Raw genomic sequence first — 24,903 nt, 5'->3', positions numbered from 1 at the left:
AAGCGGACGCGAGAGGCGGGGCCTAGCTTGGGGGCGGGGCTGGAGCGCCCCCTGCAGGTCCAAACCTCTTAACCTCGCCCTCCCTTAGTTGTTAATCTTGCCCTCGCCTTAGTTCTTACGCGCTGAGGATGCGGAAGTGAACAAAACGAAGCCACTGCCCCTCGCGCAACTTCATCTAGTGGGTAACATAAACAATTGATCACAAAACAAATAATTATATATCATGGCAGGCAGTGATAAGGCTTTGGAGAAATCAAATCATTCTTCCCCTGCCTGAGGAGCACCAAGGAAGCAAGTGTAGCAGTTTCTGATTTATAAAATGAGAGTGAATAAAAATCCTTCTCATTGTGTTTCCGCAGGATTGGAAGGAGGCAGGAGTCTTAAAATTCAGTTTGACCTCTACTTTCATTGAGCCCCTGTGTTGGACCCAATGTCAAGAATAGCTGACCTAGACCCAAGGAAGGACGGTGAGTGATGAAGTGCCAGCTCAGAAGAGTTGTATGAATGCTGGAAAGTGAATCATTGTGGGCTGTAGGAGCTGGGAAGATTTCCAAGAAGAAGTAGGCAGGTGGAAAGTGTCTGCCCTTCCGAATCAGAAGATTCCCTAGAGATCTTCACACCCAAACCCTTCATTGTACAGCTGGAAAAGCCAAGGTTCAGAGGGTGGTGAGGGTTTTAAAAAGTCAATAGCAGACCCAGTACTAGAGCTCTGACCTCTTGTCTCCCTGAGTCCAGCTTGTATTTCTCTCCTTTTGGCCACTGTAACCAAGCCCTTTCACACCCCTTGCCTTCCTTGAATTTCACAACCATCTTTGTATGGGTGGGTTATTACACATCTCGCAGCTGCACACTGAGGCTTGCTCCTTGTCCCACAGCAAGTCAGGAGCAAACATGGTCCAGGAGTGCTCAAGCTTCCAAACCACAGCTGTTTCTGGATCCTGAAAAAAAAAAAAGGCCCTCCACCAAGTTGTGGCCCCAAAAGTCCTCGAAGCACCTTGTCTTTGCCTGGCCTTTGGCTTCCTTCAACTGATGAGGCAGTTAGTTTTCCCTGCAGCCACCTGGCATGGGGAAAGAAGGAAATTCATTAAGGATTCCTCATTAAGGGTGAATTTGTCGCCAAACCCAGGATGTTTTGTGTAAATACCTTCTGGTTCAGAAACACAGACACAGGCCCTGTGAAGGAAGGAGGAACATTTGCTAAAGGAGAAACAGGGCTCACCAGGCATCCCTGAGGCCTGGACCCTAGGATTACCTCCCCTCCACCTTGGGGCTTAAAGGGGCCTGGGCCAGGCTGACCCCTGACCCCTGCCAGATGGGCCTGGATGGGAAAGGGTTGAAGGAGGCTCCCAAATTGGCAGCTTCTTGGCTGTGACTGGCCCTCAGAGGGCACCCCTGGCCACTGGCATTGTATGGAAGGGACATAAGCCTTTGAGACAGTCATACCTGGAAGGACTCCTATTTTAGAACTGCTTATGTTTCAGAACCATCAATTTCACAAATATGTATTGACTGCCTTGGCCCTGTTATAAGAATTCACCATGAGCAAAACCAGATTTGGTCCTTGCCCAAAGCTTTCAGTCTGGTGGGAGAGACACATAATAAATGCATGAACAATAAAATACATCTTATGTCAGGTGATGGGTGGTAAGCACTATGGAGAAAAGATCAGGGCAAGGTTGATTTATAGTTGCTAAATTGTGTCTGACTCTTTGCAACCCCGTGCCGTGCCATGGGCTGCAGTACATCAGACTTTACTGTCCTTCACTGTTTCCTGGAGTTTGCTCATACTCATGTCCATGTTAAGGTAGAGAGGGAACAAATGAGGGGTGATGTGAGATAAGGTGGTCAGGGGCGGGGGGTGGCTTCTCTGAAAAGGTGTCATTTATGCAGAGATGGGGAGGAGATGAGAGGCTGAGCCATGTGGATATCTAGGGGACAAGCATTCTACCCAGGGGGAACAAAGGCCCAGAGATGAGCCTTCATTTTGGCGAGTTGCAAGGCCAGTGTAGATGAAACAGAATGAGCAAGGAGGGAAAAACAGGAAGTGAGGACGATAGGGGGAAGGAGGCATTGAAACTATGGAGCTATCGGAGGGGCTACAGGTGCCCTGCTCACATGGCAAGGCCCTCCCTTGAGGTGGCCAGCAGGTACTGCAGCAGGGGCCTGTGGCTTCCAGCTTCTCTCTGCTCATGGATACAGATTGAGCGTGGAATGTGGGTGAGTTAATGCACATAGGAGTGGTCCTCAGCCAAGAAGAGAAAAGAGCGAGTGGCTGCGTACCCCAGCTTCTTTGTCTTTCTGTGGGAGACCCATGAAGAGGCTATTACAGTCATCCACGTAGGAGCGGATAGTTGCTGGACAGAGGGTGGCCACAGTGATAGCACTGGTAGGATCCTCAGGGCCTTTGCACACACCCTTCCATCAACCTGGATTCATTTTCTCCCACACCTCTAAATGTATAACTACTACACAACCCCCACTTATCAGCTTGGCGACTCCTCCCAAAATCAAGAGTCCTCCCTCCCTGAGCCCCCAGAGCTTCCTGGGGTACCCCTCTCTCTACTTACCACACTATCTTTTTCTCTAATTATCTCCCTCTACAACTGAGAGCTCCTTGTGGCAGGGATCTTGTCTCTCTTGTTTACTGCTGGGTTCCAGAATGCAGGATATTGCCTGGCATACAGTATGCACTCAGACATGGACTCAACATGAGGCAGAACTTTCTAAAACCCAAAGTATCCAAAGGTGAACAGAACTAACCCAACTGTAACTAGGTTCCCATGCCAAAAGGTGTATCAGGCTGGGCTGCCATATGGTCAGGATATTACAGGCCATGAATCCCTCTGCAATTCATGTAGGAGTGATCCCTAAGTCTTTCTTAACCAGAAAAGTCTACCTGGTCACACTGGGGTGTGCCTCATCTTTAGCGAGCCCTTCCTTCCAGGCCAAAAAGACTGTAACAACTGGGCTTTGGTGTTTGGAGGCAATAAGAACAACGCTACACCCCTTGCCCTTGGAGACCCTTTACTGCTTCTGTGTGCTCTTCTTGGCTAAGGGTTCAGTGACCAGCACCCACTTCTCTCCTGAGGGAGGACCACTCTCAGGCTGCTGGGGCCTCCTGGGAGGGTCTTACCTTCCCTTTAAGCTGTGGCTCATCATTTCAGGAGTATGGAAACCCACCTTCCTTGCATGGAATGCTGACAGGAGTGGGGATGGATAACTCTGAGGTATAGCTTAACGCTCCGGAGTTCTCCCTTAGGATCAGGCTGAAGCAGCCACCCACATGATGTCCACAAGCCTTCCCGGGCTTCCTCTTCTTCTCTGTCCTGCCTCCCCTGCCCCCACTCCTTTATGGTCAGAACACTTTAGCACTGCCATCTCACCAGTAAAAGCTAAACTTCTCCCTGAGGCCCACCAGGCCCTCCCTGGTCTGCCTTACCCCTCTGAGCATCTCCCATCTCTCTCCCCACCTCCTTTCTCTCCTGAAACCAGCCCTGTGTGGTCCCACCTCAGGGCCTTTGGATTGGCTGCTCCCTCTGCACTTTCCCTCCGAGTCCTCTTGTCTCCCTCCCTCAGCTCCTATAAGTCTTCATTTAAATTTCACCTTCTCAACAAGGCCTATCCTGAACAATCTATTTAAAAATGCCCCCTCCCCCAGTACTCTTGATCAAGTTCCTCTGCTCTGTGTTTTCTCCCCCCACAGCATTTGTCACTTTCCAGCATGCTATTGAATGTACTTATGTTTACTGTTAATCTCTCTCTGTTAGAAAGGAAGTTCTCTGAGGGTAGGAATCTTTGTCTCATTTGCTACTGATGGATCCCCAATATCTAGAACATTACCTGGCCCACAGTAGGTGCTCAACAAACGTTTCTGAATGAATGGATGAGGAAAAGAGCCAGAATTCTAAGCAAGGCAGACTCTCACTGAGGCCAGGCTCTTAACCCCTATGCTGGAGGTGGTGGAATGGGAGCAGCAGGTCACGCCAGGCCTGTCACTAAGGCAAGGGGACTGGCTTTTGTTCTCAGATCAGCATGAAGCTACTGGAGGGTTTTGAGCAAGCATGGGACATGATTGGGTTTCCTTTGTGAAACCTCTCTGGCTGTAGCGATACAATGGGATTAAAATGGTGAGTATGGTGTGGTCGTGTGTGTGTGTGTGTGTGTGTGTTGGGGATGGGAGGATAATGATGGGGCTTGGAGAGGTGGCAGGGCTGTGACTGTACTGGTGTTAGGAGCAGCAGGAAGCTGGCTCAATATCCCAATTTTTCAGGCAGCCTGGGTGGTTGGCCCACAGGCTCTGGTCTGTGAGTGGTCCAGGCCCAGCCTCCCAGCTGCTGACAATGTGCCCCTGTCCCACAGATGTGTTGTTTGCTCTTCGGGGTGGTCCCCAGCTCCTCCCTCCACTTCCTTTGTGCCTTGTGGGCTTGGCAGGTGGAGGGGAGGCCGCCACTCCCTCTCCTCTGACCCAGAGAATAATCCCTTATATTCATGTGATTCTCCTCCTGCCCTCTCTCCATCCTCCCATGTCCCCAGGGAATGAAGAAATCTGACTCCCATTGGGCAGTTGAGGACACTGAGGCCCAAAAAGAGCATGGGACCCTCCCAAGGTCATGCAGCCAGATGGGGACGCCAGGTGGGGACCTGCGTCCTAAATCCACACGCCCTGATTTCATCAGGCAACAGATGGTCCCAAGGCTTGACTTGAAAAATCTTAAATGACCTCAAAGAGAATACAAGCCCAGAACATTCCAGGCCTCCCTGAGCTGGTCTTTACTACTACCTTTAATACGAAATCCATTCATTTAAAATTCCATGAATAGATTCTTTTTATTGAAAATGAAAACATGAAAGAGAAAACTAAAGTTCGGTTTTGACATCCCCCGGCCCCGACACCTCAGTTCCCTCTGGAGTCCCAGTTTGGGTGTTTGATGATGTTCATTTAAAGACATAGTTAGGAACCCAGAGAACATATGTAAGACTATCACATACGTGGCAGGGTAGGAAGGCGGGAAGGAGGGCGTCGCACGCAAATGATCACTCTGCAGCCCGTGTGCTCTTGGACATCTTTGATGGGTATATTTAGATCTCTCCTATTCCCTGACAGCTGCAGAGTATTCTACAGTGTATAAGCACCAGAGTTCATTTGTTTATCTAGTTTTCTAAATTAAAATTTTACATTTACTTTTCACACACTAAAGCGCAGATGGTTGACTTAATCTCACCGCTCAGCTCTTAGCACATGGTCATGAGTTAGTCTTCGAAGACCCTTTCTTAAACGTTTATATGATTTTCTCTTTTCCTCCCCACCCCCACTCAATTCTGAGCCCACCCTCTCTACTACTACTACTGCTGCTAAGTCACTTCAGTCGTGTCCGACTCTGTGCGACCCCATAGGCGGCAGCCCACCAGGCTCCCCCGTCCCTGGGATTCTCCAGGCAAGAACACTGGGGTGGGTTGCCATTTCCTTCTCCAATGCATGAAAGTGAAAAGTGAAAGTGAAGTCGCTCAGTCGTGTCCGACTCTTAGCGACCCCATGGACTGCAGCGCACCAGACTCCCCCGTCCATGGGATTTTCCAGGCAAGAGTACTGGAGCGGGGTGCCATTGCCTGCTCTACTGTGTGTGATATATGACCTAAAATATTTGTGGTTTCTTGAAAAATACACAGTAGTTTTGTTAAATGTTTATGTGTTTTAAAAGTTCTTATTAAGGTATAACACATAGAGGAGCACACAAATCTTAAGTATTTTATAGTTTATGAATGTTCAAAAACTGAACACACTGTTGTACCCAGCACTCAGATCAAGCAACAGAACATCAGCAGCCCTCTCCTAGGGAAATCCTCCAAGCCCTCCCATCCACCACCAAAGGTAACCACCACCTTGACTTCTAACACTGCACATCGGTTTTTCTGGGTTTTGGACTTTATACAAATGGAATCACACTGGGTGTGCTCTTTTGTGCCTGGATTTATCTCTGTCGTTGGGTGTAGTTGTGTATGGTGTACACGCAATGCTGTAGCATATTCCATCAGAGGACTACATTGCAATTAAACCATTCTGCTTTTGGACCTGCAGTGGTTTGCAGCGTGGGGCTGTTACAGAGTGCAGGTATGAACAGTCATGTGTGTGCCTTTGGGTACATACACATACGTATCATTCCTGTGGCATGAATACCGAGGATTGGGTTGCTGGGTACGTTTAGTTTCAGTAGGTAGTAGACACAGATAATCCACATAATATCATTGTGCTGTTGTGTTAATTTTCCACTTTTTTTTTTTCTCATCTCAATGTTCCTTCCATCTGTCCACATCCTCTGTGTATCTCTCGTTCCTGAGAACCCCAGACTTCTTCCATGACATTTCATATGTCTTCTCCCTTGGCTGTGGGTGCTTTAGTTCCCTTTTTCTCTGCACCAGCCACACAGTGCCACAACAAACACCCTCATGTGCTGTTGCCTTGATGGAGAGCTTGCACACACTTCTTTTTCCTAAACAATGCCACATTCTCTTCCAGAATGGCTGTGCCCATTTACACTCTTACCAGTGATGCACACCCTTCCCAACATTAGAGACTAAATAACTTCCTAAGGCTTGCTAGTGTGGCGGTTGTAAGTATCATGTTTACTGACCCTTTCTTTTCTGGATAAACACTTAGTTGTTTTCCATCTTTGGGGTTTAGAAGAAGTGCTACACTGTTGCTGGGAATGTAAATTGATACAGCCACTGTGGAGAACAGTATGGAGACTCCTTAAAAAAAAAACTAGGAATAAAACTACCGCATGACCCAGCAATCCTACTACTGGGCATATACCCTGAGGAAGCCATAACTGGCAAAGACACATGTACCCCACTATTCAGGCTTCGCTGGTGGCTCAGCAGTAAAGAATCTGCCTGCAATGCAGGAGACGCAGGAGACACTGATTCGATCCTTCAGTTGGGAAGATCCCCTGGAGGAGGGCATGGCAACCCACTCCAGTACTCTTGCCTGGAAGATCCCATGGAGGAGGAGCCTGGTAGGCTGCAGTCCATGGGGTCGCTAAGAGTCGGACACGACTGAGCAACTTCACTTTTCACTTTCATGCATTGGAGAAGGAAATGGCAACCCACTCCAGTGTTCTTGCCTGGTGAATCCCAGGGACCTGGCGGAGCCTGGTGGGCTGCCATCTACGGGGTCGCACAGAGTCAGACATGACTGAAGTGACTTAACAGCAGCAGCAGCAGCATAGTCCCTAGGGTCACAAAGTGTTGGACACGACTGAAGTGACTTAGCACATGCACGCACCCCAATATTCACTGCAGCACTATTTTACAATAGCTAAGATATGGAACCATTCATCAACAAATGAATGGATAAAGAAGTGTGGTACATATATACAATAGAATATTAGCCATAAAAAGGAACACATTTGAGTCACTTCTAGTGAGGTGGATGAACCTAGAGCTTATTATACGGAGTGAAGTAAGTCAGAAAGAAAAACAAAACACCATATATTAACACATATATGTGGAATCTAGAAAAATGGTACTGATGAATCTATTTGCAGGGCAGTAATATGAACTATGGAATGAGGTTCGTGACATTGTACAGGAGACAGGGATCAAGACCATCCCCATGGAAAAGAAATGCAAAAAAGCAAAATGGCTGTCTGGGGAGGCCTTACAAATAGCTGTGAAAAGAAGAGAAGCGAAAAGCAAAGGAGAAAAGGAAAGATATAAGCATCTGAATGCAAAGTTCCAAAGAATAGCAAGAAGAGATAAGAAAGCCTTCCTCAGCGATCAGTGCAAAGAAATAGAGGAAAACAACAGAAATGGGAAAGACTAGAGATCTCTTCAAGAAAATTAGAGATACCAAGGGAACATTTCATGCAAAGATGGGCTCGATAAAGGACAGAAATGGTATGGACCTAACAGAAGTAGAAGATATTAAGAAGAGGTGGCAAGAATACACAGAAGAACTGTACAAAAAAGATCTTCACGACCCAGATAATCACGATGGTGTGATCACTGACCTAGAGCCAGACATCCTGGAATGTGAAGTCAAGTGGGCCTTAGAAAGCATCACTACGAACAAAGCTAGTGGAGGTGATGGAATTCCAGTTGAGCTATTTCAAATCCTGAAAGATGATGCTGTGAAAGTGCTGCACTCAATATGCCAGCAAATTTGGAAAACCCAGCAGTGGCCACAGGACTGGAAAAGGTCAGTTTTCATTCCAATCCCAAAGAAAGGCAATGCCAAAGAATGCTCAAAGTACCGCACAATTGCACTCATCTCACACGCTAGTAAAGTAATGCTCAAAATTCTCCAAGTCAGGCTTCAGCAATATGTGAACCGTGAACTTCCTGATGTTCAAGCTGGTTTTAGAAAAGGCAGAGGAACCAGAGATCAAATTGCCAACATCCGCTGGATCATGGAAAAAGCAAGAGAGTTCCAGAAAAACATCTATTTTTGCTTTATTGACTATGCCAAAGCCTTTGACTGTGTGGATCACAATAAACTGTGGAAAATTCTGAAAGAGATGGGAATACCAGACCACCTGACCTGCCTCTTGAGAAATCTGTATGCAGGTCAAGAAGCAACAGTTAGAACTGGACATAGAACAACAGACTGGTTCCAAATAGGAACAGGAGTACGTCAAGGCTGTATATTGTCACCCTGTTTATTTAACTTGTATGCAGAGTACATCATGAGAAACGCTGGACTGGAAGAAGCACAAGCTGGAATCAAGATTGCCGGGAGAAATATCAATAACCTCAGATATGCAGATGACACCACCCTTATGGCAGAAAGTGAAGAGGAATTAAAAAGCCTCTTGATGAAAGTGAAAGTGGAGAGTGAAAAAGTTGGCTTAAAGCTCAACATTCAGAAAATGAAGATCATGGCATCCAGTCTTTGTGACTGAAAGTCCATGAGACTCAGGACTAGGCCTGTCCTCTTAAGAGTTGGATCCATAGGGCCTTGCACAGTGTAGGCACTCAAAAACCATGAACTTGAGGGAAAGAGTGAGTGCCAACACCCATTTTACAGAGGGGTTGAGACACGCATCCCAATGCAAGACAAGGGAAGTCTGGATTCCAAGTTCCACTCTCTTTCCAGTGGAAAGAGCAACTTTTGTAAGGTTCTGGTTGGTAAAGAAGAGGGAGATTGGACCCTTAATTAACCCCAAAGCATGATTAAATCATGGTCTCACTCATTCATGCCTTACTCACCTCTCCTGAGGCATCTTCTGAGGATCCTGGGCAGGTGAAGCCCACAGAGCCCCTAACCTCAGTAAGAAGAGAAGGCCCAGAGTCCTTCTAGAAGACCTGAGGGAGAGCCACCCTCCTGAGGCATCAGGTCAGGGACGGGATGGGGTCTTCTAGGAAGAGGGGCCTGAAAAGAAGAGTAAGCCTCAACAAGTGGAGAAAGAAAGCAAAGGATATTCCAGGCAGAGAGCACAGCCTGAGCAAAGGCTGTGGGCAAGTCAGGGAGTATTTGGGAACTTGGGTTCAAGGAGAGTAGAGGAAGATGAGACAGAAATTGAACTCACAGGCAAGTCCCAGGAGATGCTGATGATGTGTTCATGCAGGTACCATTCCTAATTGTGATGAGACTCAAATGAAAAGCTCAGAGTCCAGTGAGATTGTGTAGAGAGTCTCTCAACCTAAATCAGGGAATAGAGGTAGAGGAAGCTTTCTTAAAAAAGTGACATTTGACCTGGGCCTAATGATGAGTAGAAATAAGCTAAGCAAATGGAGAGATTGTGGTGGGGGAGCAGGATAGATAAATTGAAGCAGGGGAAACAGCAAGTGCAAAGGCACTGTGGCAGGAGGGAACCTGGAGGAGGCAATGTGGATGGAGCCCAAGGATAAGGGGAGAGGGATAGGGAATGAGTCTGAATAGATAGGCAGGAGCTAGGTCATAATACAGGGCCTAGTGGGCAAAGCAAAGTTGGAAATTGGACTTATTCACTTAATAATTATTTGGACAGCTTCCATTTGCCAGGGTTGTGCTATAACAGCGAATAAAACAGACAAGGCCCTTGTTCCCACAGAACTCGCAGACTAGGGGCAGATAGCATCCAGCAGAGGAGGAATGCTACCTTCAGAGGGGCCCTACTATGTGCCAAGAGCTGTGCTAAGGACTTCCCTGCACTACCTCATTGATCTTCACCACCACATTTTATCGATGAGGAAACAGGCTTAGCAAGTCTGAACAATTTATCCATCTACAAGGAGTCTTGAGGACTTACTGAAGTCCATTTTAAAAGGCCTTTTATGAGCACTTTTACTCAATGCTGATGTGTGTGGGATAAATACATATAGTCCCTACAGGGGGCATCTATCAAAATTACAAACACACCTACCACTCAATCAGCAAGGCCATTTATTCTACAGATATCCAAAATGGTGTGTCCACAAAGTCATTCACTGATGTACTGCTACAAGCTGCTGACAACCTAATTGCCCACCACGTAGGGGATTGGTGAAGTGGATTATGGTACATCAAAGCAATGGAACACTGGGATGCCACAAAAAAAGAACAGGAGTGCTCTCTATGCACTGAAATAGACCAGCCTCCCAAATCACTGTCGTGAAAAAAAGGCACAATACGAAACTGTGTATAATTAAGCTATGATTTGCTTCAAAATGGTGAAGGACAATATAAAGATAAACAAAGTGTGTGGGGAGGTGGTGGAATAAGGAAAGAAGGAAGGAAGGGGAAACTTGCGTGCATCCAGGAAGAACCTTGGAGCACAAGATAGGAGAGAGACATGTGTTCCTTTGTACCTTTGCATGTCGAGTCATGTGAATGTATTAACTATTTGATAAATAAATAAACACAATTACATTTGTTTAAAGGACTTCCAGATTCTTTTGGAGAAGAAAGTGATGTTGGGACAGATTGTTGAAGTGACGGTGTCTTTTAGTGACTGAATGAGGAATCTGAGGCCCAGAGAAGCTCGGTGAGTTCCTTAAGGTCATGAAGCAGGTAATGGCAGAACCAGGATGGGCTGTCACCTGAATTGTTAGACTGTGCCCTTTCATGTCACAGCTGGTTCAGGATCACTAAGCATTTATGTGCCAAACTCTGCTAAGTGCTGAGGATACAGAGGTGAACAATATGGGTGTGACTGCTGCCTCCACAGGTCTTGTACTCTAGATTAGAAACAAATACGTGTTGTGTAGTGATAAATGCTGTGAATGAAAAATAAGGCATGCGAGGGGACGGAGTGTTGGGGGAAATGATGAGGAAAACCCCTCTGAAGAGGCAGCATTTTAGAAAAGAGAGAGATCGAGACTTGTGAACACCTAGGGGAGCAGCAGGAACAAAAGCTGGGTGGGAATGAGAGGGTGGATGTTAGAGGAATAGCAGAGTGTGGCTGGAACTGAATGTGAGAGGGAAACTTGGAAAGAGGTGAGGTCGGGGAGGCGGGCCTGAGGACTATAGGCAGGGCTGAAGACTCAGACGCAAAGCGAGGTAGGAAGTAGTCAGAAAGTTCTAAGCAGAATGGGGTCTGATGAAATTTCCCTTTTCTAAAGCCCCCTTCCCCCAACCCCCCCACCGGAGACTTTCCTGATGGTCAAGTGGTTAGGATTCTACCCTCTCAATGCAAGGGGCTAGAGTTTGATCCCTGGTCAGGGAACTGGATCCTGCTTGCCACAACTAAGACCCAGCACAGTCAAATAAAAAAAAAAAAAAAAAAAAAAATATATATATATATACACACACACACACACATGTATACATCTGTTAAAAAATAAAACAAAAAGGTCCCTCTGGCTAATGGTGAAAATTGATCAATAGGTGGAGGAAGAAGGGCTGTGGGGTACCCAGTGAAGGCTGGTGTGGTCCAGGTGTCCAGGAGAGAGGTGACAAGGCTAAAAAGTCTGGGGTGGGGTGTTGGGGAGCAGAAGGCAGTCTTTGCAGCTGCACAAGCGGGTTGGATGAGATGGTCTCCTTAGGGCCTTTCCGGCGCTGACATCTTATAATCTGGTCAAATTACCTCAGCATACACTGACTAGGTGCAGGGAAGCTCCTGTTTTTCTTTTATTGCAATCTCTTAGATGCTGAGTCTAGACAGAGCCCAGTGATCTGAGGCTCAGAGCAGAGACTTCTGCCCGCCCCCATCACTGCCAGTCCCACTCCTATCCCCACCTCCCAGGGACAGATGGGTGGGCAGCAGGAGGCAGCTGGGCCTTGATGCCTGCAGGGCCCCAGGGGAGGGATTTATCTGAGCATTCATAACCCCTCTCTGCCTTCCAGATCTTGAGTTAAAAGCCCCAAATGTCACAGCCCCAAGGGACAAAGGTTGGAGGGTGCCAGAAAAGGGGAAGGACAAGACGCTTTCCTGTTTCTGTCTGTAGTTACCCACGTGGGGGCAGGGACCTCGGGTGCTGAGAACTCCCAGCTCTGGGAGCCGGAAGCCATTTGAGCTGAGGCTGAAAACTGGTGGCTTTCAGGCTGTGTCTGACCCACTGACCTATTTATTTGGCCTGAAAAGCGTTTGAGAAAAAAATGGAGCCAAGGTTTAAAAATCAAGAGATTTCACAATAAAATCTGGATTTCTGGCTTCTCTTGAATAATTGGAAAATGTGACCATACTGGGCGCCTATTCCCATATGACAGCACTCAGCAGTAGCTGACTAGCAGCTGTCCCCATTATTATTTCATTTTATTAATAGGTAAATACATTCACATGATTCAAGAAATTATAAATAGTTATATAATAAAGTCTCCCTCCCATCCTTGTTTCCCTTCTGCCCAATGCTCCCCAGTAATCTCATTTCCTTATGTAGACTTCCGAAGTTTCCTTATGCATATGCAAACAATTACAAATATAAATTATTAGTCCCACTTTTCACCTGTTCTGTCCATTGCTTTTCCTTATGAACATCTCTCTATATTAGGAGACAGAGTGCTTAAAAAGCCCCTTTACTGCCATATGCCATTCTGTTGTCAGGAAGTCCACAATTTATTTAGTCAGTCACCTACTGATGGGCAAGTGGGTCATTCCCAATTTTTCTTGTTATAAACAATGCTGTGTCAATTATCTCGTGCATAATTTGCACAGGAACTAAGGAATGGTATTAGAAACTGGTCCAAGCAGAGGGTGTGGTTGGCACGAACTGAGCTCTTGGCTAATTGAGGAAATGTGATAAAAGCTGTTCCCAAGAGAGATTCCCAACAAAACCCAGAGTCTAGGTCCTTGGGCACAAAGAAAAAGTTCTTAAATTTGCTTCTGCCACTTGTTATATGTACTTCTCTCTGTGTTTACAGTGTCCCTGTAAAATGAAAGAACTTAGGGAACTGGGTGAGATGTCAAAGGACCTACCCACTTCTGACCAGCTTTGGTCCACCTTCTGCCTCCACATCAGCCAGGCCCAGCCTCACTGTAGCCCTTGAATGAGCCTGGCTCAGTCCCATTGGAGAGCCTTTGCCTAAGCTGTTCTGCCTCAGCCCCCAGTGGAACACCACCCCTGTACTTCCTTATTGGTCTCAGTCTGAATCCCTGATCTCTGATCTCAGGCCACTCAGAACACACTGGTCCAAACTCATTCAGGGCAGAGTCCCCACTATAGCGCCACCAACAGGTGAGTCTCTCCCATCTGACCCACACTCTAGGCACCCCACCTGTTCCTTCCCCTATGCCACTCCAGGTACCTGAACTAGAGTTCTTGAATGCCAACTCTGCTACTTCCTAATTAATGGTCTTGGGTAAATGACAGGACCTCCCTGAGTCCCAGTTTCCTCACCCCCTCCAAAATGGATGGTCTGAAGATAACATGTGGTAATTTCAGTAGATTTCTTAACACAGCTTCTGACATACAGAAGGGTTTATAGTCACACAGGTCACTGCCCTTTTCTGAATCAGTTACTTTGTTTATAAAATACAGAGAATAGCAGAACCTATTTCATAGGGCTGATCATTCATACTTTCATTCAATGATTTTTACAGAATATCTGTTGAATGCCAGGAACAGTGATTTGTTAGTGAAGAAAATAGATGAATTATTCCAACTCTGGTGGGACTCCCAGGCAATTCCAAACAGGCAGACATAAAAAGATAAATTTCCAGTGCATTGATGTTAAGAAGGAAAAGACTAAAGTGTCATGGAAGCTCATAACAAGGGAGGGTCAGGGATATTTCTCTGAGGGATAGGGACCAGGGCACAGCTGGGTGGGAGATTCAGGAGGGTTTCCAGAGGGAGGCAACACCCCAACTAATGATGAGCATTAATTATCTTCACCACAGCCCTAGGAGGAAGGCATTGGTTATCCCCCATATCTATCATGTTACTTTCTTTTCTGAAGCTAAGAGAAATTGAGTGACTTTCCCAAGGTCACAGAACCAGAAAGGAGTGAGAAGGTTTGGAACCAAGGTTTCCTGACTCTAGAGTCTCAGACGCAAAAGTGTGTCTTCTACTGCCTGTTTTAACAGGCTGATCCTGGAATGTGGAGAAGCATGGGAAGTAGAGGGGCTGTCTTCATTGGGTGGGGCAAAGAACCTGACTTTGTCAGGCCCTATCAGACACATGTAGAACTGGCCCAGGGCCACAGTTGGGTCTGGGGTCAGATCTTCCCTCTGCTCTTGGTTCTGTGCGCCCCATGAATCTCCCTACCTAGGGTCGTAGAGGAGAAAGGAAGGAAGAGACACTGCTCTTGTTTAATCACATTGGGATTCTGACTCCCCTCCAGCCCAACCCATCAAAACTCTCACCAGTCTACACAGGCCCATGGGGAGATTGTCAGCTTTGTATCCAGCTTGGAAAACTCCCTTAATCCCTAACTCTTCCTTCTCCACATTCAGCCTTGGACAACAGCTGCCACTCCAACCTCCTGAACATCGCTGGGACCAAAACAGTCCCTGGACATGAAAGGGATGCTGGGCTGAAGGGCTGCAGATGGCTGGGGCTTCCCAGCCCAAGGCAGCTGTCTTCCCTTCATCTTCCCTTTCTTGCCACTCTGAAGCAGGGCGATCCTCAAACCTCCTTTCCTCCCCTCCTCTCTCCTCCCTTTCTCACCTAATTCTTATCCTCCCCTTGGAAGGTAGAAAGGTTCTTAGTCTGGAACTGGATGATGGCTTTGAATTTGACTTGGTGTTTACTAACTGTAAGCACTTAGTGTGATTCCACACACACAAACAACCTTCTCTGTGAGTCAGTTTCTTCATTTGTAAAATGGGAGGAAAACAAACACTGCCTCACAAATTATAAGGTTAAAGAGTTAGTAAATGTACAGTGTTTGGAATGGTCCTGAGCAAAGAGAAACTGCTACATGAGTCTTTGTATCATAGATACCCTGGTACATCCAATCTGAGCAAAGCAGGGTGAGATGGGCTGGTGAGCTAGGGATACCCAGGACATATGAGGGACCCTTCTTCTCTCCTGGATTACTGTTACCTCTCTCTCTCTCTGTCTCTGGTCTCTCCATCCCCAGGCTGCTTCCCTCTAAGCAATTCTCTCCTCTGGCAGCAAAATGTTTTTTTCCAAATACTGATTTGATCATATTACTTCCCTGCTCAAATTCTGCAATGGTTGCCCATTACTTCTGGCCTTTTAGGATTGCATCCCTTGGAACTCTCTAGTCCTCATCTTTCTTAGCTTTCCACCTCCTTCGATCTGTGATCCAGACTTCCTTGAAAACATGCCCTCCAGTCTCATGCCTCTAGGCCTTTGCATTTGCTCTTTCCTCCACCTGGTGTTTCCTCCCATCCCTTTCCCTCTGATTTTGCCCCCTTCCCAGCCTCTATTTAACTAAGGCTGTGGCCAAATGAAGGCAGTCCCTGAGGGAGGGATAGGGGAGAGTGGGAAGAGACAGCAAATCTCAGAGCTGCAGTTTACTCAGCTTCAACGCAGTAAGAAAAAGACAATAAGAAAAGAGACCTCTCAAGATCAAAGAAAGGGATGGAACAATATGTGAACACTTTGGAAACTAGGAAGTGGTGTGTGAGCACGGAGTGATTACTAATGGGTTATCGGGGTGCCCGCCTAAAAAGCTCCTTGTTTTCAAAGTCCCTGGTCCCCTACCCTCTTCAGACCCTGACCACCAAAGGTAAACAGAGGAGATGAAGAGCAAAGGATGGAGAAAGGACCGGTGAAGAAAAGAGGAACGAAGGAAGTGGAGTGGGGAGGGGGGCCAAGAGGCAGAAAGCATGTGGCTGGAGCCCCACGCCTCTGAGGAAGGAAGGAGAGGGTGACCTGGGATGCTCTCCCCACCCCTCCCCCTCTTCATTCCCCGGAGGTCTGCCCCCGTCCAGCCACAGCCCAGGCGGGGTGGGGGAAGGCAGGGGCGGCGCCGAGGGGAATGAATAATTGAAGTATTAGGGAGGAGGAAGAAGAAGAGGAAGAAGAAGAGGAGGCGGGAGCCGCCTGCACAGAGTCCTCCCCAATCCGCACCCCACCCCCCCTCCGCCGCCCGGAAGTCGCTCCCCGCCTCCTGCTCCGCCAACATGGCCGCGAAGTCGGATGGAGCGGTGGCCGCGGCCGGCCCGGGGCCGGAGGAGGCGGCCGGAGGAGCCCGGGGCAGTGCAGGAGGGCGCGGGGAGGCGTCAGAGGTAGCCGGGGGGCCCGGGGTGACGGGGGCTGGGGGCCCGGGGCCGCGCTACGAGCTGCGGGACTGCTGCTGGGTGCTGTGCGCGCTGCTCGTGTTCTTCTCCGACGGCGCCACGGACCTGTGGCTGGCGGCCTCCTATTACCTGGAGGGTCAGCACACCTACTTCGGCCTCACGTTGCTGTTTGTGCTCCTGCCCTCGCTTGTCGTGCAACTGCTCAGCTTTCGCTGGTTCGTCTACGACTATACGGAGCCCGCGGGGGCCCCGGGACCCGCCGTCAGCACCAAGGACAGCGGTGCCGGCGGGCCGGTCATCAGCACCAAGGACAGCGCCATCGCCTTTCGGACCAAAGAAGGCAGTCCTGAGCTGGGCTCCCGACCCGCGCCCTCCTCGGCCAGCACCTACCGCCGCCGTTGCTGCCGCCTCTGCATCTGGCTGCTGCAGACCCTCGTCCACCTCCTGCAGCTCGGCCAGGTCTGGAGGTAGGAGAAGCTCAGGTGGAGAGAACCGCGTTGGAGGAGTGGGGGTGGTAAGGGGCTGCCCACCGCCCCAGTCCTTGTATTACCCTCCACGCCCCCTTATGTCCTGACCTCCGCCCCGCCCCACCCTATTACAGTTCTGATTCCTTCTCTGCCGGCTCTTCACTGATCTCTGCCCTCTAACTCTGACCAGCTTCAATTCCATCCTCTCTGATCTGGCTACTAAAGATAGGGAATGGGGCGAGAAGAAAGAGAAAGAGATCATCAGGGGTGTGTGAATGAGGAGGGCCCAGGGCCAACGGAGATGAATATGAAGCTTGGAACAGGGCCCCAGGGCTCCATCCAGCCCTGTCCTACTCCAGTCTGCCTGAGTGCTGAGTCTGAGCCTGGGCTTAGGAAAGATCTCAGAAGTCCTTCCCTGCTGTCAAAGATTCTCAGTTTGGAATTGCAGTCCATTCCCAACCTCCCATGAGAAACAGAATTTGAGGCAACTAAATGAATATCCTGCCCAAACTTTTTGGACTTTTGGGAAAGGGTGTGCTGGACCCAGCTGAGAAGGTGTCTAGCTCTTTCTGCTTCCTAAGATTTCTTCAGTGTCTCTACCTTTACCCTCAAAAGAAACAGGGCCATGGGGATATGGGATCTTAAATCTGAGGTTAGATAGCCACTAGCTGTTCTTTCATCTCAGGACAGTAAGACAAAACTGAGGCTTTGCACAGCAGCCTAATTCTAGGCTTCCTCTGCCAGGACTGAGGGTGCCTGCTGAGCTGAGCTGAATTAATTGGAGACAGGGGGAATTCTGAACCTAGGGTTTCCCTTGAGTCTGTATTTCTCTAGTAAGTTGGGCTGTACTGTGTACTGACAGAATGAACTTGCCTACTCTTTGAACTTAGGCAAACCCCTTCTCCCTCCAAGCCTGTTTCCTTACCTGTGAAATGAGGGAGATTCCCTCTTTTTCTCATCTCATTGACTTACTATCACATTTTGTTACCTCTTTGGGTTGGGCAGGTGAGGAAAGGTCTTTGTAAAAGCCCTGCAGACTATAACATATTTTAGGAATATAGTAGATTATCATGATTATCACAGATGTGGGGAAAACATGGAAAAAGTCAATGCTACTTCAGAGTAAAGGGTGATTATTGCTGTTGTTAAGTTTATTCTGCTACTTGTTAACATGTTCTGCTAAACTCAGTAGATTCAGTTCTGGGCTGAGGGTTGGAAACAGGACTCCCAGGGTTTGTCCCAGCTGCTTACTTGCTGTGTCACCCTTGTTATGTTGCCAAATCTCTCTCTGCCTTGGTTTCCCCATCTATGCTTTGCCTAGATGTTCTGTGTATTCCATTTAGTTTGCCCTGGGGGAAGAGGTGGGTGGAACACTATCCACACAAGGTGGTGGTATTATTATTAGCTTGACACATAAAAATATTCATGTCTACATCCAGGAACTAATCTGCATTTATCATTCTGTGCCCGAGTGGACAGATGGCGAAAGATATTTTTAGATTCTGAAATGGTAACTTCCTATTCTTGGTAGCCAAAGCTTCATCCCCCTTTCCCTTCAGCCTAAAGTGGGCCAACTGCCCCTTGACTCACTGGCTACCTCAAAACCTCCTTCTCCCTATGCTCAGAATCTACTTACAAGAAATGAATAGTTTTTTTCTTGAACATAAAACTGAATTTCCCTCAAACAGAGCGAAAAATGACAACAGGGTGGGGGTGGGGTCTCAGGAGAGTGGCCGCAGATGGCTGAGAGTCCGTTGAACTCCATGGTTTCTTAGATGAAAGGGCTAGCAATTTCTACTCAACCCTATTTGTAAAGTGAGGGGGTTGGGATGAGGTGATTTTGCAGGGATGACAAACTAATAGCTCTTGGATTGAACCTGGGCTACAGTAGTGTTTTGTCTAGCTTGTATAGTATTTCAAAAATTTAGAGTCCTCACTCTCCCTTGGAAAAAAAAGGCATCTAGCAGTTCCAGGCCTAGAACAATTTAGACAGGATATTTGTGCTTCAGTTTGTCCAGTTCCATTCTCTTTGATCACATCTGGACACAAGACCCTAATTTACAGTTCTGTAACAATTGTTTTATTAAGCACTCACTTTGCACCAGCCTATTGGTTGCCTTTTTACCTGCTTCATCTCCTGTATCCCTCCTAGGAATCCTGTAACATGGTTGTATTATCATTCCTACTTAGCAGATGAGGGAATGGAGGCTCAGAAAGGGGACATCCTTGCCCAAGGTCACACGACTAGAAAGTAGAAGCGTTGGGACTCAAGACTCTCTGCCTTCAAAGCTCAAGTTCAATTTATTTACCCTGCAATTCTGCCACTAAAGTGTCCCCCAAGCTCAAAGAATTATGAGTCTGAGATCCCAAGATTCCAGGATGATAGAAAGTCAGGGCTTCTGCTAGACTGAGATAAGAATGGGAAAGGAGGGGGAGGGAGTTGAACTATGTGGATAAGGATGGGGAGACAGTGCATATTGTCAGAAAAGTGCTGGATTGGGGGTAGTGTGGGGATCAGGAGACTTTATGTGGGTTTGTAACTAGCTTGCTAGGTGACCTTGGGCGAGGGCTTTTCCCACCTCTGGGCCTCAGTTTTCCTGTATGTAAAATGAGAATAATAGATTTGATGACCTTAAGAGCCTTCCCTTTTCTGGAATTCTGACTCTGGGTCTAGTTATCAGGGCTGAAGCCTCTGGGCCCCTGTCCCCAAAGCTTTGGATTCTAAAATGACTGAGGATATGGCTGCTGCTGCTAAGTCACTTCAGTCATGTCCGACTCTGTGCATAGACGGCAGCCCACCAGGCTCCCCTGTCCCTGGGATTCTCCAGGCAAGAACAGTGGAGTGGGTTGCCATTTCCTTCTTCAATGTATGAAAGTGAAAAGTGAAAGTGAAGTCACTCAGTTGTGTCCAACTTAGCGACCCCATGGACTGCAGCCTACCAGGCTCCTCCGTCCATGGGATTTTCCAGGCAAGAGTACCGGAGTGGGGTGCCATTGCCTTCTCCGGAGGATATGGCTAAATGGAGGCAAATCCAGACGAGAAGCCACCAGGATTAGTATTCCTAGAAACTAAGCAATGTGGGCACAACGTGTTTGCTTACCATGTGAAAGGTTCCCACAAAGAACCGCTTCACTGTTAGGTGGGACTTGGTGCAGATGTTCTCACGGGTGGAACCTGGGGTAATGAGGAAGGAGATGTGTGTGTGTGACCTGCAGAATCAAAGCTGGGGGATTGGCCAGTCATTTACTTCCTGAAATTTTGAATAAATTAATCCAAATAAATTACTCTGAAACCTAAAGATGTTTTTCAACTCCTCATGCTTGTACTGATACAATGCTGAATCGAAATTTGAATACTTTTAAGGAGCTAGATAAAAAAAAAAAAGAAAAAAGGAGCTAGATAACATAGACCTGTGTCAGTACATGGGTTTCAGTCAAGGGACAGTATGAGGCAAGCCTAGAGAAGATGAAGCTACTACCCAGCTCCAGCTGATGGTGCCATGTGAAATCATGGACCAGGCGTTGTCTTGATTTCTCTTGAGAAATCAGAAATTGGGTTTTTTTTTGGGGGGGGAGGGGAGCTGAATTCTGCCAGTATTTAACTACTAATTAAGGTTTTTAAAAATAATGTCAACTACATGAAATAAATGTGGGCCCCATCCTCCTTGTAACTTCTGGCCAGCTCCTCACAGTTGATTGAAGTCCTTTGTTTTTCTGTTCTCAAACAATGGGTATTATTATTTTAAATGCAAAATGGGGCTCTGAGGTGGGAGAGGAAAGGAAGGAATTCACAGACACTGTTCACCCTCCAAGCCTCAGCAGGCCCCATGTGAGGTGCTCGAGGAATGTGATCCTTTTTTTGCCCTGAAACTTTCCCTCTGGTGGCAGTTGATTTACCCATTTATAAGACAAAAAGTGAGACTTGGAGAAGTAAAGTAACTTGCCCAAGGTTAACCATCGAGGCAGCAGGGGAGAGGTGAGATGTCCACCTACTTTTGTCCAGTTCCCAAGCCCAAGCTCTATCCCTGCTACCATCACGCTGGCTGCATTAGAAGATTCCAGAGCAATGGCCCAGCACAGAAACAGATTGATACCTGAGAGAACACACAGATCCTCTGGTCAGACACGAAGCTGGCTGTGGGCTGGACACCAACCTGTGTATTCATCCCTTTCTGCCCAGCGCTCCTCCCCGCCCTGCCCTGCTCCTCCCCCACCTCCTCTGAGCTGTTAAGCCACTCAGCACTGTTAAGCCAATTAAAGTCCTAACCCTGTCCCCTCTGACCCCGTGGGCAGCAGAGCAGTAAGCCATGAATCCTGCTTTCCCTAATCTTAAACTCACTGGGTCCCAGCTTTGCCCAGATAAGCATGATTTGTTAAGCCAATTAGTGGGAGATGATCTGGCATGGGATTCCTCCCAGGCTGTCAGGATCTGGGGACCCCAAACAGGAGGGAGAAGAAGGAAGGAGGCAAACTGGACATCGAAGGCCCTCCCTCTAACACCTCCTCCATGTTTAGGCCCCAGTATTGCTCCCTCTGCCTCCTCACAAGCTCTGCACTCAAGAAAAGTTTGAAGATGAATTAGTGACCTCCCTGGTGTGAAAACCAGGCTCTGGGTTTCCTCTCTGGGAAACTCTATTCTTCACATAATGGTTAAGAGCATGAACTCTGGATTCAAATGTGCTCGATTCAGATCATAACTGTACCACATTATATATGTGATCCTGACAAGACACATAATCTCTCTGTGCCTGAGTTTCATCCTTTATAAATGAGACCATAATGGTGTCACCTCTTGGGTTGTTTCGAGGTCTCACGAGATAATATACCAAGGGTTTAGCAAAGAAGCGGCCCATCATTAAGTATTCAGAACCGCTGGCAGTGGTTCATACCATCAGCCCGAGCTTTATTCCCTGTGGAAAGAGGTTTGTTCACGGAGTAAGTGGTCTGAGAGTGGGCAGGAAGGTAAGAGGGCCTAGAAGGCCCCTGAAGCCATAGGGACATGGCAGCTGTGCACTTAATCTGTAATCATTCATTCCACAAATACATGGAGCACCAGCTGTCTACCAGGCACTGCTCTAAGTGCTGGAAATAGAGTGGTGAACAAGACAAAGTCTTGGCCCTCTTGGAGCTCAAAACTCCAGTGGGAGAAACCAATAAACATAATATAAATTACCTAGTATAAACATAATATTTAATAAAAATATAACACAGAATATAAAATATAATGGGTCAAGATAGTGGTAAGCCCTAGGGAAAAAGTGAAATGGGTGAGAGTGTAGTCCTTCAAGATAAGGTGGTCAGGGCAGCCTCTCTGAGGGGTGGGCACATGGGCAGAGGGCTGAACAGAGTGAGGGGGAGCTGTGTGGACATCTTGGGATGGGTGTTCCAGGCATAGGAGAGGAACAGAGGAAGAAGTCTCTGGGGCAGAGGAGAGAGCTGAGGGGAGAGTGTAAGAAATGATTGTGGACAGGTTGGCTGGGGTTGGACAACGCAGAGCCAAGGGGAGGTTTGGAGTTTTCACTCTGCACAAAGTGGGGAGCCCAAGAGGATTTGAGCAGAGGAGGAACAGGATCTGGACTTAGGTTTTACAATGATCACTCTGGCAGCTGGATGCAAAATGGACTGGAGGGAGGCCAGGGTAAGTCCAGAGACCCACAAAGAGGCTGCTTAATGATTCAGGTGAGAGAAGATGGGAGCTGGACCAGGGCAGTAGCAAAGCAGGGAGGGACCTGTTTCAAGCATAGCAGACAGGACAGCTTTTCTTCTTTGGTCAGTTACCACATTGAGCCCAGTTAACAGTTAAGAACTCATACTCTGGAATCAGCCTATTACCTGTGTCTGCCGCTTTCTGTGATTTTGGGCAAATGGTATAACTTGTCTATGCCTTAACTTTCTCATCTGCAAACTGGACATACTTCCTAACAATATCTATCACGTGTGATCTGGAGGAGTAGTGAATTAAAGAATGTATGTGTAGCACAGGAGCTGGAACACAGGAAGTGCTCAATTCTCAGTAACCATTACTATTTGTATTATTATAAAACAGGTCAGGAGTTGGATTCCACAGTGGTTTTCAAACTGTTTCACCTCTTACCATCATTTCAGCTTGAGCATCTCAAGTTTCTCTTTTCTTGATATGATGACTGCATTTCTAAGATTTTGTTTTGACAGCCCTACAACTAAAACATGTTTTACAACCCCTTGAACTCTGTGACTATCAGCAAGGTCCCTCCCTGCTCTGACCTTGCAGGGTTGTTGCAGTCGAGCCTCACCACCCACCTCCTGGGAGACCCCTCTCCAGGATGCTCTCCACCCTACCGTCCTCCCCTCTCTGCCCAGCTGGGAGCAACAGGCCATTAGAGCAGCCCCTAACAGACACAGCGGCGGCAGTTGGGCCCAGTGTCCCCTGTTTGATCTATAAAGACCACACAGGAGAAGCCCTGGGGGAGGAGGGAGGGCTGCCAGGAAATGGCTTTGAACCCCCGGCAGCTGGGGCGAAGGTCCCTAGGGAGAGGAAGGAAGATGGGCTGGGATTACTCTGGCCTCTCCGTTCACCACTCAGCCTTTGTAAGGGCCTTGGAATTCTTCCCTTGGGAAATCCTATCAGCCTCCAGTGCCTCCCCTCCCCAACCTACCCCTCCCCATCCTGCCTCCACCTGCAGCCGGAATGATAATTTGAAAGCTCAGAGCTGACCCTGCCATACTGTAGCCAGAGGGCCTGCCCTGGCTCCCCTCTGTCCGTGGAGCGAGTCTTTTGGCTGTAGCCTGGTGTCAAGCCCCTTACCTCCTGCCCTTTCATCTCCTCAGCACTCTGCCCACCCCCGATGCCCACCCCCCCATAAGCCACACGCTCTTTTCCTTCGTGCCTTGAGCAGCTGCCTGCTCTCTTTCCTTCAGCAACACCTCCCTCGCCCTGCATCTTCCACCCAGTGAAACTCTGCAGTCCCTTCAAGGCCAAGCTCAAATGCTACCTCTGGGAACTCCCTGACAGTCCAGTGGTTAGGGCCCTACACTTCTACTGCAGAGGGCACAGTTTCCATCCCTCTTTGGGGAACGAAGATTCTGCATTCTGCAAGGTGCAACCAAAAAAAAAAAAAGAGAGAGAGCTACCTCTTCGGAGTAGCTTTCCTTGAACAAACCCAACATGTGCCACTTTCTACCCCTCAGACCCCAACTCCCACCCCCTCAATCAGACAGACTGTTGTTTGTTCTTTCATCTAAAATGGAAATTGCTTGCTTATTTTGTCTGTTTAAAAAGGAATTGTATGCGCTCGTTGAAACTTCAGGCAGCACATGAGAGGTCCAAAGAAGACTGTCCTTGCTCATGATCTCTGGGGGCTGAGAGGTGGGGTTAGGAGAGACTTTTCCCTTATTAACTAGGTATTTCTTATATCACTTGAAGATTTTACTCTGGCTTTTAATTAACCAAGAAATACATATATACATTTTACCCATACACATTTTAAAAACATGTTTGTAAAAAAAAATCTGTTTGTAAAAAATCAGATATTATTAAGAATTATAACTACAATTTTAGAGACTTAGATTAGACCATTCCTCTTCAATCCTGTCAGGTTGGGAGTGTGATAATGTAGAATAAGGACTGTTGAGCCCAAACTCTGACTCTGCCACTTATGAGCTGTGTGACCTTGAGCACATTACTTAACCTCTCTGGGCCTGTTTCCTTATCTGTGAAGTGGAATAATAACATGCCTATACAAATGGCCCTTGCGAAGGCTGTTGAATTAATATATGGAATTTGCTTTGCACAGTAATCAAAACATCATACATTCTCGATTAGTGTTAGCTAGAGTTATTGGCTTATTGTTACAGATGTGGAAGTTGAGACACAGAGAGGTAATAGCCTCTCAATACATAAATAGGAAAGC

At 47.6% G+C, this 24,903-nt stretch overlaps 1 protein-coding gene across 1 annotated transcript in view; it reads left to right on the top strand.

Annotated features, from left to right (window-relative positions):
• The first annotated feature begins 61 nt into the window (after nt 1–61).
• Nucleotides 62–24,903, top strand: part of XKR7 (XK related 7) — a 41,195-nt gene continuing 16,353 nt past the window's right edge. Inside the window, exons 1-3 of the mRNA XM_006064423.4 lie at nt 62–178; nt 360–467; nt 10,840–17,014. Of these exons, the coding sequence (XP_006064485.4) occupies nt 16,431–17,014 (584 nt within the window). The 5' untranslated portion in view covers nt 62–178; nt 360–467; nt 10,840–16,430. The remainder of the gene's footprint in view (nt 179–359; nt 468–10,839; nt 17,015–24,903) is intronic.

This window comes from Bubalus bubalis, chromosome 14, assembly GCF_019923935.1.
Source record: "Bubalus bubalis isolate 160015118507 breed Murrah chromosome 14, NDDB_SH_1, whole genome shotgun sequence".
Lineage (NCBI taxonomy): Eukaryota > Metazoa > Chordata > Mammalia > Artiodactyla > Bovidae > Bubalus > Bubalus bubalis.
The sequence above is the reverse complement of the archived record's forward strand: the minus strand, read 5'-3'. Positions and strand labels throughout refer to the sequence as shown.